Source organism: Xenia sp. Carnegie-2017, unplaced genomic scaffold, assembly GCF_021976095.1.
Source record: "Xenia sp. Carnegie-2017 unplaced genomic scaffold, XeniaSp_v1 HiC_scaffold_24, whole genome shotgun sequence".
Taxonomy (NCBI): Eukaryota; Metazoa; Cnidaria; class Anthozoa; order Malacalcyonacea; family Xeniidae; genus Xenia; species Xenia sp. Carnegie-2017.
Genome location: NW_025813487.1, coordinates 6044888 through 6060737, shown reverse-complemented (window position 1 = coordinate 6060737; position 15850 = coordinate 6044888). Strand labels below are relative to the sequence as shown.

At 34.9% G+C, this 15850-nt stretch overlaps 2 protein-coding genes across 2 annotated transcripts; one reads left to right on the top strand and one right to left on the bottom strand.

Moving 5' to 3' along the window:
* Positions 1-518: 518 nt before the first annotated feature.
* LOC124452015 lies at positions 519-2981 on the top strand. Its single transcript, XM_047002610.1, has 3 exons — positions 519-1445; positions 1651-2011; positions 2660-2981. The coding sequence occupies exons 1-3, from the start codon at positions 1118-1120 to the stop codon at positions 2979-2981; spliced, it is 1011 nt and encodes a 336-aa protein (XP_046858566.1). The 5' UTR covers positions 519-1117.
* A 6951-nt stretch (positions 2982-9932) lies between these two features.
* Positions 9933-10700, bottom strand: LOC124452014. The gene has a single exon (XM_047002609.1). The coding sequence runs from the start codon at positions 10698-10700 to the stop codon at positions 9933-9935; it is 768 nt and encodes a 255-aa protein (XP_046858565.1).
* Positions 10701-15850: the final 5150 nt, after the last annotated feature.

Sequence of the window (15850 nt, the reverse complement as noted above, 5' to 3'; positions counted from 1 at the left end):
TATAATGTCTTCATTGTGTTGTGGTAATTTATACGAGACTGCTCAGTCTGCGTTGGCCAAAAACGATTTAAAATGCCTTAATGAGCTTTATTCTCGTTTATTGGTCGACGTTCGACCTATGTTTACTAACGAGCAGCTGTTAGATAGAATTTATGACCCCGACCATACTCTGTGTCGAAATTTTGAGCTGAAATATATGTGCCAAAGCACGCTCATGACGGAAAGACTTGTACTGCAATAAGGTAAATATATTATAATTATATATATCGTATTGTAGTATTTATATATACGTGTAAAATGGTTAAATCTCAATTTCGCTAGGCTATATCTTTGTCTACAGTCAGCAATTCATTCATACAATGCAATCAATCTACCAAACAAAATATTAATTTCTTTTCTTGAATATTTTTTTAAGATCTGAAGCTTCTGGCAATTGCCTCTACAGTTCAGCTTCCCTAGTTCTGGTAGGTAACAATGCATTGGTCCCTACTTTGCGAATTTTAACATCGCTTGAGCTATTTATTCATGCTGCTTTTTTATGCTCAACACCCATGCTTTTTGTCTGTTATAAGTGAGCACAGTGATTACTTTGCCCAAAGCTTAAACAATCTTTTGCCTTTGTCAGTGTCTAAAGAATGTTTAGACACTGGATATACAACAGATGAACTGGTAAAACAGGAGGCTATTTTAAATTGTAATGACCAGAAATGGTCATCTTTTCTTTGTATTTTGGGCCTATCTTCTGTTTTAGGTAGAAAAATTCATACTTTTTATCCTGATTCTGGTGAAAGTAGATATAAATTGTTATTTAATCGTATTGTTCAGCCCCAGTTATTAAGCCAAAGAGGTTTGGATGCTATTAATATTTTGTTTTGTCATGAAGGATCTGTACAACCAGGTGAGACTTTTCAGTCTAATCATTTTGTGCCTCTCATTTTCCATGCCCACAGGTTGAAGCGAAAATTGTCTAATTCCTGTACACAGTCTAATTCTAGCAGCTCAACAACAGAGAAACGAAAATTTGTCAAAATTTTTCCAAATATTGCACCAAAAACAGTTGACATTTCAAATTTTTACTTCAACTAATAGGCCTGCTGCCCAACCAACTTTTAAAAGGATGCCCAATGAGAGTTTTTCTTCTGCTGCAGCTCTTGCTCAGACATTAAATAAAGCCAATAGTCTTTTGCTTCACACATCATCCCAGGAACTATTGCCTGGTATTCCAACTTCTGGTGATATGCAACCTGCTGTTTTAACCCATAATTTTGATGTTTCCTTGTATAGGGAGAAAGTTAAGGGTATGGATAATTCTGAAATATGTCATTTGATAAAAAATGTATATAAACCAGATAAAAAGTATCATTTTCCTAAATCTAATGGCAGATCATTTAGGCATGATTGGCTAGACCAGCATGAATGGCTTTGCTATTCACCTTCACAAAATGGTGCGTATTGTCTATCGTGTGTGTTGTTTGGCAATAGATTCCCAGGCAAGGCCAGTAAAGTAAAAAAGTTGTTTACTGAACCTCTTCAAGATTGGAAGAATGCTAAATGCTCTTTCACTCAACATGCTGGAAAAAGTAAAGGAGGGAAGTCGGTTTGCATGCATCCACATCACCAATTTTGATGCTTTGCGTTCCCAAATATCAGGTACTCTGCAGCCTATCGAGATGATCATGGATGCTGGTATCAAGAAAGAAATAGAACAGAATAGGGAAATACTATCTCCAATTATTGATTCTGTCATTTTTTGTGGACGTCTAGGTTTACCTCTTCGTGGGCATCGTGATGATTCCAAGTATCACCCTACTGTTGGTTGTTATTCATCTGGAGGGGTTGGTAATTTCATTGAAACACTCAATTATGGAGTTAGGAGAGGGGATAAAGTTTTAGAAAATCATTTAAAGAATTGTGGTAAGAATAGAAGTTATATTTCTAAAACAAGTCAAAATAAAATCATTAAATGTTGTGGCCAGGTAATCAGTAATCAGATTATTTCTGATATCAAAAAGTAAGTTTTTTCTGTTATTGCTGATGAAGCATCTGATTCTTCACATAAAGAACAAATGTCTCTTGTTTTGCGCTTTGTTGATACCGATATGAATATCAGGGAAGAATTCATTTCATTTCTTTTTAAGTGGGGACTAAGTGGTGCTCAACTTGCCAAGCTACTTTTAGAGGCTCTAAAGGAACTGACTTTATCAATAGATGATTGTAGGGGGCAAGGTTATGATGGGGCTGGTTCAGTTGCTGGTTGCACTAATGGTCTAGCAGCTCAAATTTTAAAGCTTAACCCAAAGGCTCTTTATACACACTGCTATAGTCATAGGTTAAACTTATCCATTTGCGATTCTTTGAGTATACGTGTTGTCAATGATATGTTGAAACATGTTAACAATGCCACTAATTTTATTAAAATTTCCCAAACTCGCAATATTCCCTTTGAAAACATATACGTAATTCAGAAACAAACTCGAAAAGACTAGATTAACAGACGTTTGCAAAACTAGATGGGTAGAACGTATCGAAGGTTTAGATACATTCCAAGAGCTTTTGTACCTGTATACACCACCCTTAACGATATGTCTGAAAATCTAGATGGTGAGTTCAAACCGTCGCTTCAGTCTGATGCCTCATCTTTGTTTCAACTTATTGACAGGTTTGATTTCGTCGTTGCTTTAGTTATCACGAGAAATATTCTTGATTCAACTCTTCCAGTAACACAGTTATTACAGGGTAAGAGTATCGATATAATGGATGGTATTCATTTAATTTCAACTTTGAAAACTGAGGTGGTGAACATGAGGAATTCCTCTGATTTTTATCATGACACCTGGTATGACGAAGCGCTTGAACTGGCAGCAAAAGTTGGCATTGAAGAATGGAAACCAAGAACAGTGCGCAAACAAACGACCAGGGAAAATATTCCCACACAACCATTTCTGAGTATTATAAACGTGCAATTACTCTTCCTCTACTAGATCATTTGCAATCTTCTTTAGAATCACGATTCGACCTTGAGAGTGTGAATGTCTATAAAGGCCTTAGCATTGTACCGACGAAAATGATGTCCATGACAAGAGATGGGGTGGATTGGAAAGAGCCATTCAAAACTGTGGCTAACTTTTATTATGATGATTTGCCAAATCCTTTGGCCTTAGATGCTGAACTTAGGTTGTGGTACACTTATTGGGAGACCCACTGCGGCCTCCTTCCTGATAACATTGCCCAGACTTTAAAATCTGTTCATTTCGCCGGATTTGAAAACATTAAAATTTTACTACGTATTTTAGGAACGCTCCCCATTACCTCTTGTGAATGTGAACGATCTATTTCTTCCCTTAGGACACTTAAAAAACTATCAGCGAAGTACCATGGTTGGGGAACGCTTAAATGGTTTGGCCTTGATGCAAATTCATCAGGAAATTGTACCAGATATTGGTGAGGTTATTAATACTTTTGCTGTTGGAAATACAAGGCTAAAATTTGCATGAATTTATTCATATCCTAGTTTTTTATTTTGTTGAAATGTCCATATGTTAACCATTTATTGTGCGTTGTACACAATAGTAACGTCAATAGAATTTGCATCAAACTAATAGCTCGCCCGATAAAGGTTTTTTTTCCCTATATACATTCCAATCTTAAAACTGCTGAGTACGTGTATGGTACTCGGCCGTTGTCGACATAAATTTACTTTCACAAAAATTGTTAAGCATAAATAGAATAATTTTTCCTTACACCAAATTTTAGTCTTCACAAAGACTCTTTATACAAAGCTCTATTTTGACTATTACATTACATTTACATTCTGCTCATTTGTTGGCAAATGAGAGTGCACATTTTAGGTGGGGGGTAAAGGGTTGGAATTGACTGGGATGGTGTAAGAAACTGAGCAATCTTACATCCATGAAATGTCCCACATAGTCACCCATTTCTAACCAAACTCCTTTTGCTATTTGCTAAAGGTGTGAAAGGCGAGTTTCTGGCGCCTTCAAAAACCAGAGTGCTCATTTTTAGGTGGGGGGTAAAGGGTTGGAATTGACTGGGATGGTGTGAAAAATTGAGCAATATCACATCCATGAAATATCCCATATAGTCACCCATTTCTAACCAAACTCCTTTTTCAAAGGTGTGTAGGCGAACTTCTGGCGCCATAACCAGTCTGCTTAATTCGGCTCTCACAGGGCTGTCCATGCCGGATCACGATTTTTTGTTTTGCGTTAAAGTGTTCCTAGGCATGCTGATGAGCCCTGATATGGGGCGAAACAGTCTTGTGTGCATTCAATATTCTGAATAGTGAAAATCAACGACCTTGTGATATGTAAGTATAAATATACAATGTTTTTATGTATTTATACGATTGAGATCTACAAGATTCTGCATAGCTGAATGATTAGACTGTTTGATTTAAACAATTTATCGAAAGCATAAATAGTGTAGTATGTTTTGCAAAGTATGACGTCATAGGTTTAGCACTGAATGACGTCATAATGTTTTGCCTATGGTATCCAAAATCCTAGATCCGCCCCTGCATATAACCATTGCCATTTGACATAGTAAAAACTTTTGCTTCCTTTGATGACATGGCAAAAGCTGGAAAACTATTTGCATTTCTAATTGATTAACCAATGCAATTACATGCATAGTCATGTACTAATTCAATTTATTTCAGTAATTTCCAGTATAATGTGCTACATATATATGTAGCAAGACACTTAATTTGCAAATATGAGCATTTATACACATTCATCCTTCACCCGTACACATTCATCCTTCACCCATACACATTTATCCTTCACAATTACAAAATACACAGGTAATTCAAAATCAAACATTTTATATTAAGAATTATACATTAAAATGATCCAACTGCTAACCAAGCTACAGGAACATTGTATTAAATGGGTAAGTAGAACAACTTATAAAAGGAATGATATCTCAATCATGTTGGATATTCATGATGAACTATATACCAACACTGCCAATAAGCTTATTGACATGGATTGAGGCAATGACTATCACATGATTTTGTTAGCTGTTTACCCACGTATGATAAGAAATAGGGGAATTGTTATGTGACTTTGCTTTTACCAATAAATATACTAGCTTCATGTTTAGATATTTGACTCATTCATATTATTTTTTTCGTACACACAACGTTCGTGCTTACTTTGTACATGCCATGATGAAATTTAGAGTTTCAACAAAGGAACAAATGATTAACAATAAGGCCTTCATAGTTGCTCTATCAGAAAAATCAACTGCTTTGCTTCATTATTTTATTTACTTTGTGTTTTAATACAATAGAAAGCAGTGAAAAGTTTTACTGAGCTACGTTTAGGTACATTTTGGTAGTATTATATTTATAAATTTGACTTCAGTTTAATGACACGTTTATTTACATCTTTCCTAACCTTTAAAGCTCATTTGGACAATGCTTTCTCGTATTAATTTAAGACTAGATACTTAATCAAAGAATTTTTTTTACTAACTTCAAAAGGTTAGGCAAATTGTAATTCGGACGTCGCGTATTAAATATTTCTTAGCTCACACATATTAACGCAAGCGATCACAAATATCAATTTTATCCCCTCCAACGACCGGTACTAGCAACTTGTACTTAGTAGGATGTACTGTTTGTCTGGTATTTAGTCCAATTCGGGTTGGGATAAAACACGGATAAGGGGATTTAACACGGATTTTCTTAAAATCTTACTTCTTTTCATGTGTTGGTGTTTAGCAAAATTATCATGAAAATGTTTTGCATCGTGTGTTGTTTAAATTGTTCCATGTACCAAATTGTAGGAAAGTAAAACCAAATTGTTTTAAAACATTAATCAAAAAATACTTCGCAAAAATTTATTTTACATGTGAATATAGTTAGCATATAAGCTCTGTGCCAAAGACATTAGCTATACATTGTTCTTCTGCTTGAAAAAATGACCCTATGTCTCAAGTTGCATGTGAAGTGTAGCGGGTAAAATGAAGTAGAATTGCACTTTTAAAAGTAGATGTTCGTAGAAAAAGTTTTCTGTTGCATTTTCGGGGATTCTTTATTTCTGTATATGCACTCTTGAATGTGCATTATGTTCTCTAGGAATCAACGTTCTCTGCTGATAACACTAAAATATCTTCTTAGCGCTGAAAATTCATGATTTGCGTTTGTTATGCATGTAGGCCCGTTCGCACGAACCGGTTTGTCGTATCCGATTGTTTCGGTTTCGAATTTAATATGGTTACTTGCTCAGACGGTTGGATGATTTTGTTAATATTTATGTTCGTTGGGATATTTATATTTGTTTTATCCGGAAAATTTATCGATATAGACCAAAAACCATGACCAGCCGACAATTTGAAGAAGTATAATGTAAAACAAATTCCGAAGAAGCAAGACATCTTGAGATTGCAAAATATGAATCAAAACAAGACGAGAAGTAAACAGTTTACTTCTCGTCTTGTTTTGATTCATATTTTGCAATGTCAAGATGTCTTACTTCTTCGGAATTTGTTTTATATTATATTTATCGATATATGTTTCGTATTTTTGTTCTTGTTTACTTGTCTTCATCAAATCTATGTAATTTGACTAGTCAGTTTTCTTTTATCTTGTTTAATGAAAATAGAACAAGCTCTATTTTCATACGATTTTTTAGATCGACAAATCTGACGCACTTTTTTGTGTTCACAGGATCCGTTTTCTAGGATCCGAAAATTTGTCAGTAAACAATATGTAATAAAATAACAGTTGCACCGAATTTAATCGTTCTAAAGTAACAAACAATGACATCGATTTCATTAAAGTTGAAATACATAAATGCTTCTTTTCTCTTGTCCTTATCAATATAATAAACATGCGAGTGAATTATATAAGTAAATTTATAGAATTCTATTAGTACATGGCAGTACATTTTACACTGTTTGAACATACCTCTTCGTTCATTTTGAATGAGCGTAAACATACAATACATTAAAGGAAAAAAAAACACTCCAAAAAACATCATCTTGTAAACTCAAGATTCAAGTTATAAAAGCAAGAGACAAGATTCAAAGCAATAATTCGACTTTAGTTCAAAGTCATTATCAAGCTAAGTGATTATTTACAAATATGCGTGATTTTAAATAATTGTTACAAGGAAATGACGTAGGCAATCAAAAGAAAGAAAGGCTATAAAAGGAGGTTAAGAGCTTGCTCATCGCCTTGCTTTTCCTTAAGGTTATTTATATACGTTTCAAAAAGCCTCAGCTAAATTCTGGATCAAAGGCTTTTAATGAACTTGCTATTTTTTCTTAATTTCTTTGATGTAATATTATACAGTAACACCTCCTTTCATCGCCTTTCTTTCTTTTCATTGCTTACATCATTTCCTTGTAACAATTATTTAAAATCACGCATAATTGTAAATAATCACTTAGCTTGAGAATGACTTGAAATATAGTCAAAATATTGCTTTGAATCTTGTCTCTTGCTTTTATAACTCGACTCTTGAGTTTACCAGATGATGTTTTTTGGATTGCGTTTTTTCCTTTATTTTTTGAAAATGTTGGCTGGAAACGGATTTCTACAATACATTTTCATCTCGGAAGTGTCGAAAATTTTGAACCTAGGAAGTTGGAAATCGTAAATTTTACATCTTGGAATCAAGTCACAGCTCGGCAATCGTACAAATTGGTTTGACGATATGACGTCAAATAAATTCCGTCAGCGCATACGCTGCTAAGCCTCAAAAACAGCTCAAATGAAGCACTTGAAGATGTGGTTTCGTTTAAAATAAAGCACCTGATTTCAAAATCTCAAAATATATTGTAACCCTTGCATACAAATACAACTTTCAATACCAACATTCTGTGAGAATGGAGTTCCCCTATACAGTTTCGAATCCCGACCACACACATTGAAAAAAGAATGTTTGATTATATAATTAGTATTCTCAATCACTATTTATAAATGATTATACATCAGATTCTAAAGACTTGTCTTTGATGTGATTATACGTCACTGAAAATCTGTCATTGAATTGTAAGCTGTTTTCTTAGTTGCCGGTGATGACATGGCGTCCTTTTTCAAGTCAGAAAATGAAGCAAACATTTTAATGTTGGGGAAATTGATTGTTGAATATGTTGATGAAGATTTAAGAATAACCTTGAGAAAACAAATGTCAGGTACTAAATTATTCTTTTTCTTGAATACCACTAAAAATAGAAAAAAGCTTTTGAGAATAAAGAAAAAAATAATCAGGCACGATGCATGGATTCTTTTGTATCCAGATCCTCCAAGATTACCTAATGAAAACGATTTTGACATTACTTTACTTTGTGTCCTTTTGCGCAAAATTTGCAATTTAAAACAACCGCATGATCCTGTCTGGACAAACAAACCTAATGCCACCGATCATTCAACCAAAGCCGATATAATTTCTTTTTATTGTGTAATTTTATTGTTCGTCTTGATTTCAGGAGTTTCGTACCGGTTTGAGGAAATGGCACATTTGCCATGTTTTTCGTCATGGTCAATTTACTCAAAAACAGTTGAGATTACTTCCGGTAAATGAAGTGCATCCAAAATCTTATACAGGTTCTCGACTATAGCACGATACACTAGTTTCTATTTCATTTTCTCGTCCTTAAATGTTTTGGTGTCTAGGAGAAGCGTCTTGGTTTAAAGTTTTGCTTCATTTCATTATGGGTAAGCCGTTAGCAGTTAGCAATTGATACACACACTTAACATTAAGTCTGATTGAAATGTAAAAAATGTGTCTTAAATTTGCAATGAGAGTTTTGCCGGCAAATATCCCCATTTCCATTTCCTGCTTATGATCTTCAGTTAGGAACTGAGGCTGTTAGCGATTATACGATGGAAGACGTTTTCCCGAAAGAGCAATTTGACGATATTTGTGCAGACAAATGTTTGTAACAGAACTAGTTATAATACAAAACACAAAACGTGAAAGCATAAACAATAAAGAAGTTTCCATTATAGTTTGCGTCAAAAGAGTGAGGAATCCATAGGGTTTGGTTTTCTACTTTATTTAAAATTCATATTTTTGCATGCTATTTTCATGATAACTTTGCTTTCATACACTTGTGTTTTATTGTAACTGTGTGGTGGTTTGTTATGATATCTGAGAAAGAGTGGCCAGCGATGTTTGAATTTTTGTGGAGTTGCAAACTTTAAACATTTCTAGACACGATTCACTCTGAGATGATGAGCTAACAGCACAAACGTAAAGCAAGTTGAATCATTCATCGTAAATGTGGAAGTTAAAGTTTAAAGTTGCTTGAGGATCATTCTCTATGGCGTTGTGAAATACAATGTTGTTTCATTTTTGCAAGAACTTTGCTTTTTGAAGTTGTCAAGTGTACAGAAATTTGAGATTTAATCAGTTGACATTGGATCCGACATTTAATGAGCAGCATAAAAAGCTTGTGAAGCAGGTGAATTATTTTGTCGTGGATCTGAGGAAGATGATGAAAATGCAAATGTGAGTAAAATATGTATGTAAACTAAGTACAGGTTTCAAGCGTCATTCCTCATATAAAAACTATGATATTGATATTTCTTTCAAATTTTATTGTGAAATATGTTGATATGGTGAGGAAAAAAGTATATTTATTACAAAAAGGAATATAGTGTTTTGATTAATGCTGAATTAACCATTAAGAGTGTATGTCAATCCACTGTTTCACCTATTACAAGTCTGTCAAACGCACAGGGTCGTGATGTTACAATCATGTCTTGCCATGGCACAGAACCTATTGTTGAGTTGTTTAATGTTCGTTTGAAATATACACTCACAAATCTTTTTTCACTAAATAAACAAGATGTATATTTTACTGACGTATGACTGACATGTTTTCTTTCATACACTCCCCAGGATTGACATAGTAAAATGTTGTCAACAAACAAAACAAAAAAATAAAACTATTTTTAGCTAAGAATATACAGTTGTGTAGAGCTTGTTTGTATTCTGCAATCTTCGCAACTGTCCTGTTATTCCCGCGTTGCGCTGTGGTCGATCAGTTGGACGAAGCACTTGTTCTTCTTCGCCGTTCTTATCGCTCTCTACTCTTTCGTTACTGTGTTCTTCCTGATGAACCTCAATTGGAATAAGCTGCCTGATAGAACGTCGCAACAAGTGTGAATGACTAAAGTCTCCACGAAGGACTCTGATTTGTGCAGCTCGTGTAATTCTTTCGTCACCTTGTAACAATTGTTCAACTTTCGCTACCTTCCAAAAGATACGTTTTGTTTGATCGTTGCGAATAATTACGATATCTCCAACTGCTATTTCGGGATTTTGATTACCTCTTGATTTTGAAGTGTATTGCTCTTGTAAGGCTAAAAGATACTCGTTTCTCCATTGAAGAGTAAAACGTTGCAGCAAATTTTTGTGATGTTTCGCCTTTCTCGTCAAAGATTGATAGGTGGTCTGAATTTCAAAGTGCTCACTGTTTGGCATGGTCGTTATTCGTCTTCCATACACCAAGTGCGACGGGCTTAGCGGAAGAAATACAGCTTCTTCATCGTCGTGCACGTAGGTTAGGGGTCGTGCAATTATTACGCCCTCGCTTTCCACCACAATAGTATGCAACTCGTCGTAGGATAGATTGGTTCTACCAACTACCTTTCGCAACGGACGTTTCACGCTTCGAATCAAACTTTCCCAGCAGCGTCCCCACCAATGGGCCTTTTCGACCATAAATTGCCATGTAATCTGATGGCTTGCAAGATAGCGTAACACTTCCTCAGAACGATATAACTTGCGAATTTCTAAGCATGCAGCTTGAAAAGTCTTAGGATTATCGGATATAAAAAGAGCTGGCAGTACTCGTCGACTAGCGTATCTGCGGAACGCGCGTAGAAAGGCTGGAACGCTTTAGGAAGGAGTGAGCTCCAGATGAATGTCTCAAGTAGACGCACACGTAAACAGTAGAATATACACTTTCGTTGGTATATCCGACAAATTATTCCTTTCAAAACTCTCTCGTACGAGCAACGGTCCGGCAAAGTCCAAACCTACGTTTGTGAAATGGGGATCATCTGACACTCTGCTAACAGGAAGATCTGGAGGAGGTGTTCCCCCATAAGGAAGACCTTCCGCTTTACGACAAACAACACATTTCCTGACGATTTTCTTTACTGCTTCTCGACCACGGATTATCCAAAAATGTTCTGTAATGGTTGTTAGTTTATCACGAATCCCGGTTTGCTTCACATTGTGGTGAACCTCGCATGTTAATAACTCCACAAATCTTGATGGTGAACATTTCTTGGCCTACATTATTTACATATTTAACAATATCCAATCTCTACAAGACAATTATGCAAACCTTAACAAATAAACGCCGCAGTTGCGGCCACTTTTTTGCCTTAATACCTGAATGTTGATGAAGTGACAATTATCGTGACATATACCACACACTGACCTTATATATATCAATGTGTTGATGATATAATGCTGTATTTGGAACATTTTATTATCTGAATTTCTGCCATGAAAAAGGTCATCTTCATCATCGTATTTGCAATCTTTTCAAAAGGCTTTGCCAAGGCAAATGCTTTATGCACATATGGGCTGGAGACAACTTTGATAAGGGAAGGCTTTATAGAAGGATAAATACTTAACACAGTAATTATTGTTAAACGACTTTCTGAAAAGATTGTAGCCTTTTCAACTTGGTAGAAAACCCCATGAATGAAATTTAGACAACTTATTGTACTCTACAGGACACTTGTATGAAAATATTATTCTAGTGCACATGTAATTATATGTGAATGAGTCAGGCACTTTAGAGCGTGTTATCCTACCCAAAGACATCAGTTTCAAAATTGTTAAAACTCTTGTCTTGCATGGATTTATTCCGACCCTGTTTTTTGCTTTCCATTTTTTTACCTATAAAGAATGAACAGTTTATCTTTGTAGTTGACATTTAGCAACCCACGTCAGGTCAATTTTAAACAAACCCTACAAACATCGTACTGAAATGGAAATCAAAATAGTAAAACGTATTCACCATTCCTCAAAATAGTAAAATGTAAAAAATAGGAGTGGCAACACAGCCTCAGGCAGTACTTCATGTTAACTTTATGCTGGTTTCTTTCTCAAATACAAACGACATCTTCCTATTAGTATCTGTGTAAACTGTAAAGGTTAATTTATGGGAAAACTTCACTTATGTCAGTTGAATTAAAATACGTCGTTTAACAAATCTGGATGATATGTTTTTCTGAAGTAATTTGTCGAATTTTTAACGAACATGTGCATGGTTTATGGTTGAGGGCGAGCGATGGCAAAATATTGTATACACTTGGCTTCTTGTTCAGGTAAAGGTTGAATGGTTCATGAATTATTTCTTATAATTCATCTCATGTTCGTTTTACGCTAGTACATTCATGGATGTCATTTGAGATAAATATGAGTTGTTGTGTATAAACAAGGCTGAATTCATGAAGTTGTTTTAATACTTAGTTCAACAAGGTTTGTACAACACTTCGTTGTCCTTAAAAAGTCATAAATTTATAAATTGGTGCTTAAAGATCTTGAATTTTAAGTGTTTCGGTCAAATTTCTGTGTCTAGTTTACTTTTCGTTGATAAAGTTAACATTTTAATCTACAAACATGGCGGCTCACGTCAAATGAAAAGACAACATTAATTTGAAAAAGTTCTTTGACTTTATTTTCGATGTTGAGCTCTTTTGTTGTTGTGTTTTACATGCATTATTAATTTTTACTCGCCTTCAATTATTTTAAGGACATCCTTGAAAGTCCTTCAAAAGTACTTGAATTCAATTTCCCTTGCTTTGTAGCTTTGTAGCTTGCCTTGTACCTTCTTATATAAATACGTTTCGCGCTTCGCATTGCATCATTTGAGAAATTTTGCTTGTAAGAACATTTTTTCCTGATTTACTTGCTGGCAGCTGCAAGAGACATAGTGAAGTCGTCAAATGTAAATTATTTATCAACCTTTTAAAATCCCAATAGTGTTTTGAGAAATGTTTTCTGTTTGGGGGTGTTTACATGAATCCGGAATGAGTTTCGATCCGGAATGAACTCATTCCACTTTAAAAGAAATCCTATTGCATGTTTACATGAATCCGGAATGAGTCACAACTCGATCCGGATCGAGTTCATTCCTATTTTCATTCCGGATCGAAATTTCATTCCGGATCGAATTTAGTTTTTATCTCATGTAAACGCGAATTGAGTTTCATTCTGGAATGAGATTGTGATTAATGACGAAGCACGCATGTGCCATGGGTATTGTCTTCTGGCAAATTGAAGTTCGTAAGCAAATAAAGAGGCTAAATGGGTTAAAATGAGTGCGAAGAAAAACAACAATTAGTTTCATGTAAACACGGATTGACATCACGTTTCGATCGGGATTGAAAGTCATTCCGGATTCATGTAAACACCCCCTTTATGGCTTTGTTGTACATGGCTGGCCTGTGTTTCAAGTTCTTTAAACTGTCGATGACGATGGTCTGTCGCAACAGCTGGTGATCAAAGGTTAGTTCATTTTTTCCTCCGTTTTAACGTGGTCTAAAGTTTCATCTGCTTAATACAAGTCTTAATGTATTACTGATAATTTTTGAAAGTTAAATTTAAATGCAGGCCGTCCTTACACAGTTCATCAGGGGGGGTGGGGGTGTGTAATCCGTTCGAACAACTGGTCAACGTACTTGTACCGAATACACTATAGGACAAAACCTAGACAATTTTCAAGGATGTGTTATTTTATTAATTAATATCGCAGTAATCTCAAAGTAATCACACAGTAATCGACCCAGTTCTCTTCGTACTGTGACACTGTTCATGTAATGTTTTGTTTAGGGGTCAAAAAATCTTTTTTCTTCAGACTAATCCGTATATCCTACTTCTACCGACTGCAAATCCAAATAACATTTTCGGGGTATGACACTCCCTACCTCCCTCCCACCCCCTTCATAATTTTTGTTCTGTTTAAATGATATAAAATGGTATGAAAATTAACAATACAACGTGTGCGCAAATTGATCAAAACCTCAGCTTGCATTATTGTTATATTATAAAAAGACGGAAAAATATTATTCATATTTGCACTGACATGTGCAAATCGCGGAGACGTTTGTTAGAACTCTCGAGCAGATCAGATCATAAACTCGGTTTTATAAGCTTGTGAAAAGGGAAAGTGGCTATGCAAACGCTGGGAAAAATTATTGCCTTAAGTTGAATGTTGTAACGCATAAAGGAATTTTCGTCTTAATGATATATTGATAGCCTTTTTATACACAAACGTACCTTCTCTTGACTCTTGTGTAGTTCTTTGACGTCATTTGACGTACTAAGACGTCATCAATCCGATGTAAGTACGGACGAAATTTTAAATGCTTGGAGATGCCCTGAAAGTCGACTCAGTGAAGTTCGAAATGAGTCATTTACGACATAGTTTCTTCTAATTGGTGTAGTGTTGTTGTCGACGATCAATTTTCATGCAAAAAATTAACAAAAGAATGAGTGTAAGATTGTTTTAATAAGAGAAAGTGCTTCACAATTTTGTACTGTTTGTTGGTGGAATAACATTTTTTCATAAAATAAAACATGCATTAACAGGATGTAGTAATAAATCAATTACATTGCTTTTGGGATCTGTCGAAAAGTATATCAAGAAATTCTACTTAATCTCCACCATCAATCTGCATTAGTTACGTAGTACACACATCAATAATCTTTGAATAACAATTAGCTTATTGCTCTTTTGAAAACGTGACGAATATTAGATATAGAGAAAGAAGTCAACCAGTCAATAGAGAGATTTAGCAAACACGACGTATTGTTTAAGACGCCGTGAAAATGGCGTAAGTATGGCGTGGATCCAGCCGTATATGGGATAATCACGCCATTTTTACGTCATTTTCACGACGTCTTAGACGATACGTCGTGTTTGCTAAATCTCTCTAGTATAAGCGCATTTGGTGTTAATGTTAAGAATTGTTAGTATAATTTTATTTTATCGGTTAATTGGCAAAGGCAGCTCGCTTTTTTAGTTTGGAGTTGCGCAGTTAACTACTATGTGAGAAGAGTAACGTGTCTACAGCCATCATGAGGTCATTCTAAATGGAAGCAACTAAACTACGAAGTCGGTTCATGCGCTATTCATACACCAGAGTTTATAAGTCGTACACTACAAAGACAGCTCATTAAAAGTCTAAAGAGCAATGTTCATAATGTAAAGACAGTTCATAAACTTATCATCATCAGTCTTAAACCAAGTTAAATATTAATTTAAATGACTCCTTAAGTTGCTGCAATTATACGATGAGCTTTTAGACAACTGATGAAATACTGGTAACCTCTCGGAGTTTTTGAAAACTTGATGATTTCCATTTCACTTTGCCAAGAGAAGTTTGCAGTTGTATTAATGTATTTACCATTTTACTCTGATCTTAAAGCTACCCACACGTACACTTAGCGTACCTACTTTTATATTTGTTATTAGGAAAACGATTGCAATTCGTTTTATATGAAATACAAGTTTGAGTTGGCTTAACATACGTTATTCACGTTAATATTTTTAATTAAATTCATTGAATTAAATGAATTACATATTGACTAGCACATACTAATTTGAAATGTGTATTAAAATATTCATAAACTAAGATAAATATCATCAAAATTTGCATTAAGAAAATATGCATCCACAAACATTTGACATTATGAAATGTAAAAAATAAAAATAAATTAATTTATTCAAGCCAAATCTTTTTTTCCTTAGAGGCTCACAACTAACTCGCTTTTATGGTCTCCCCAAAAACTTCATACACATAGTGAAAATTACAATGCCCCTCCCATTCGACCTATAGTCTCGTCCA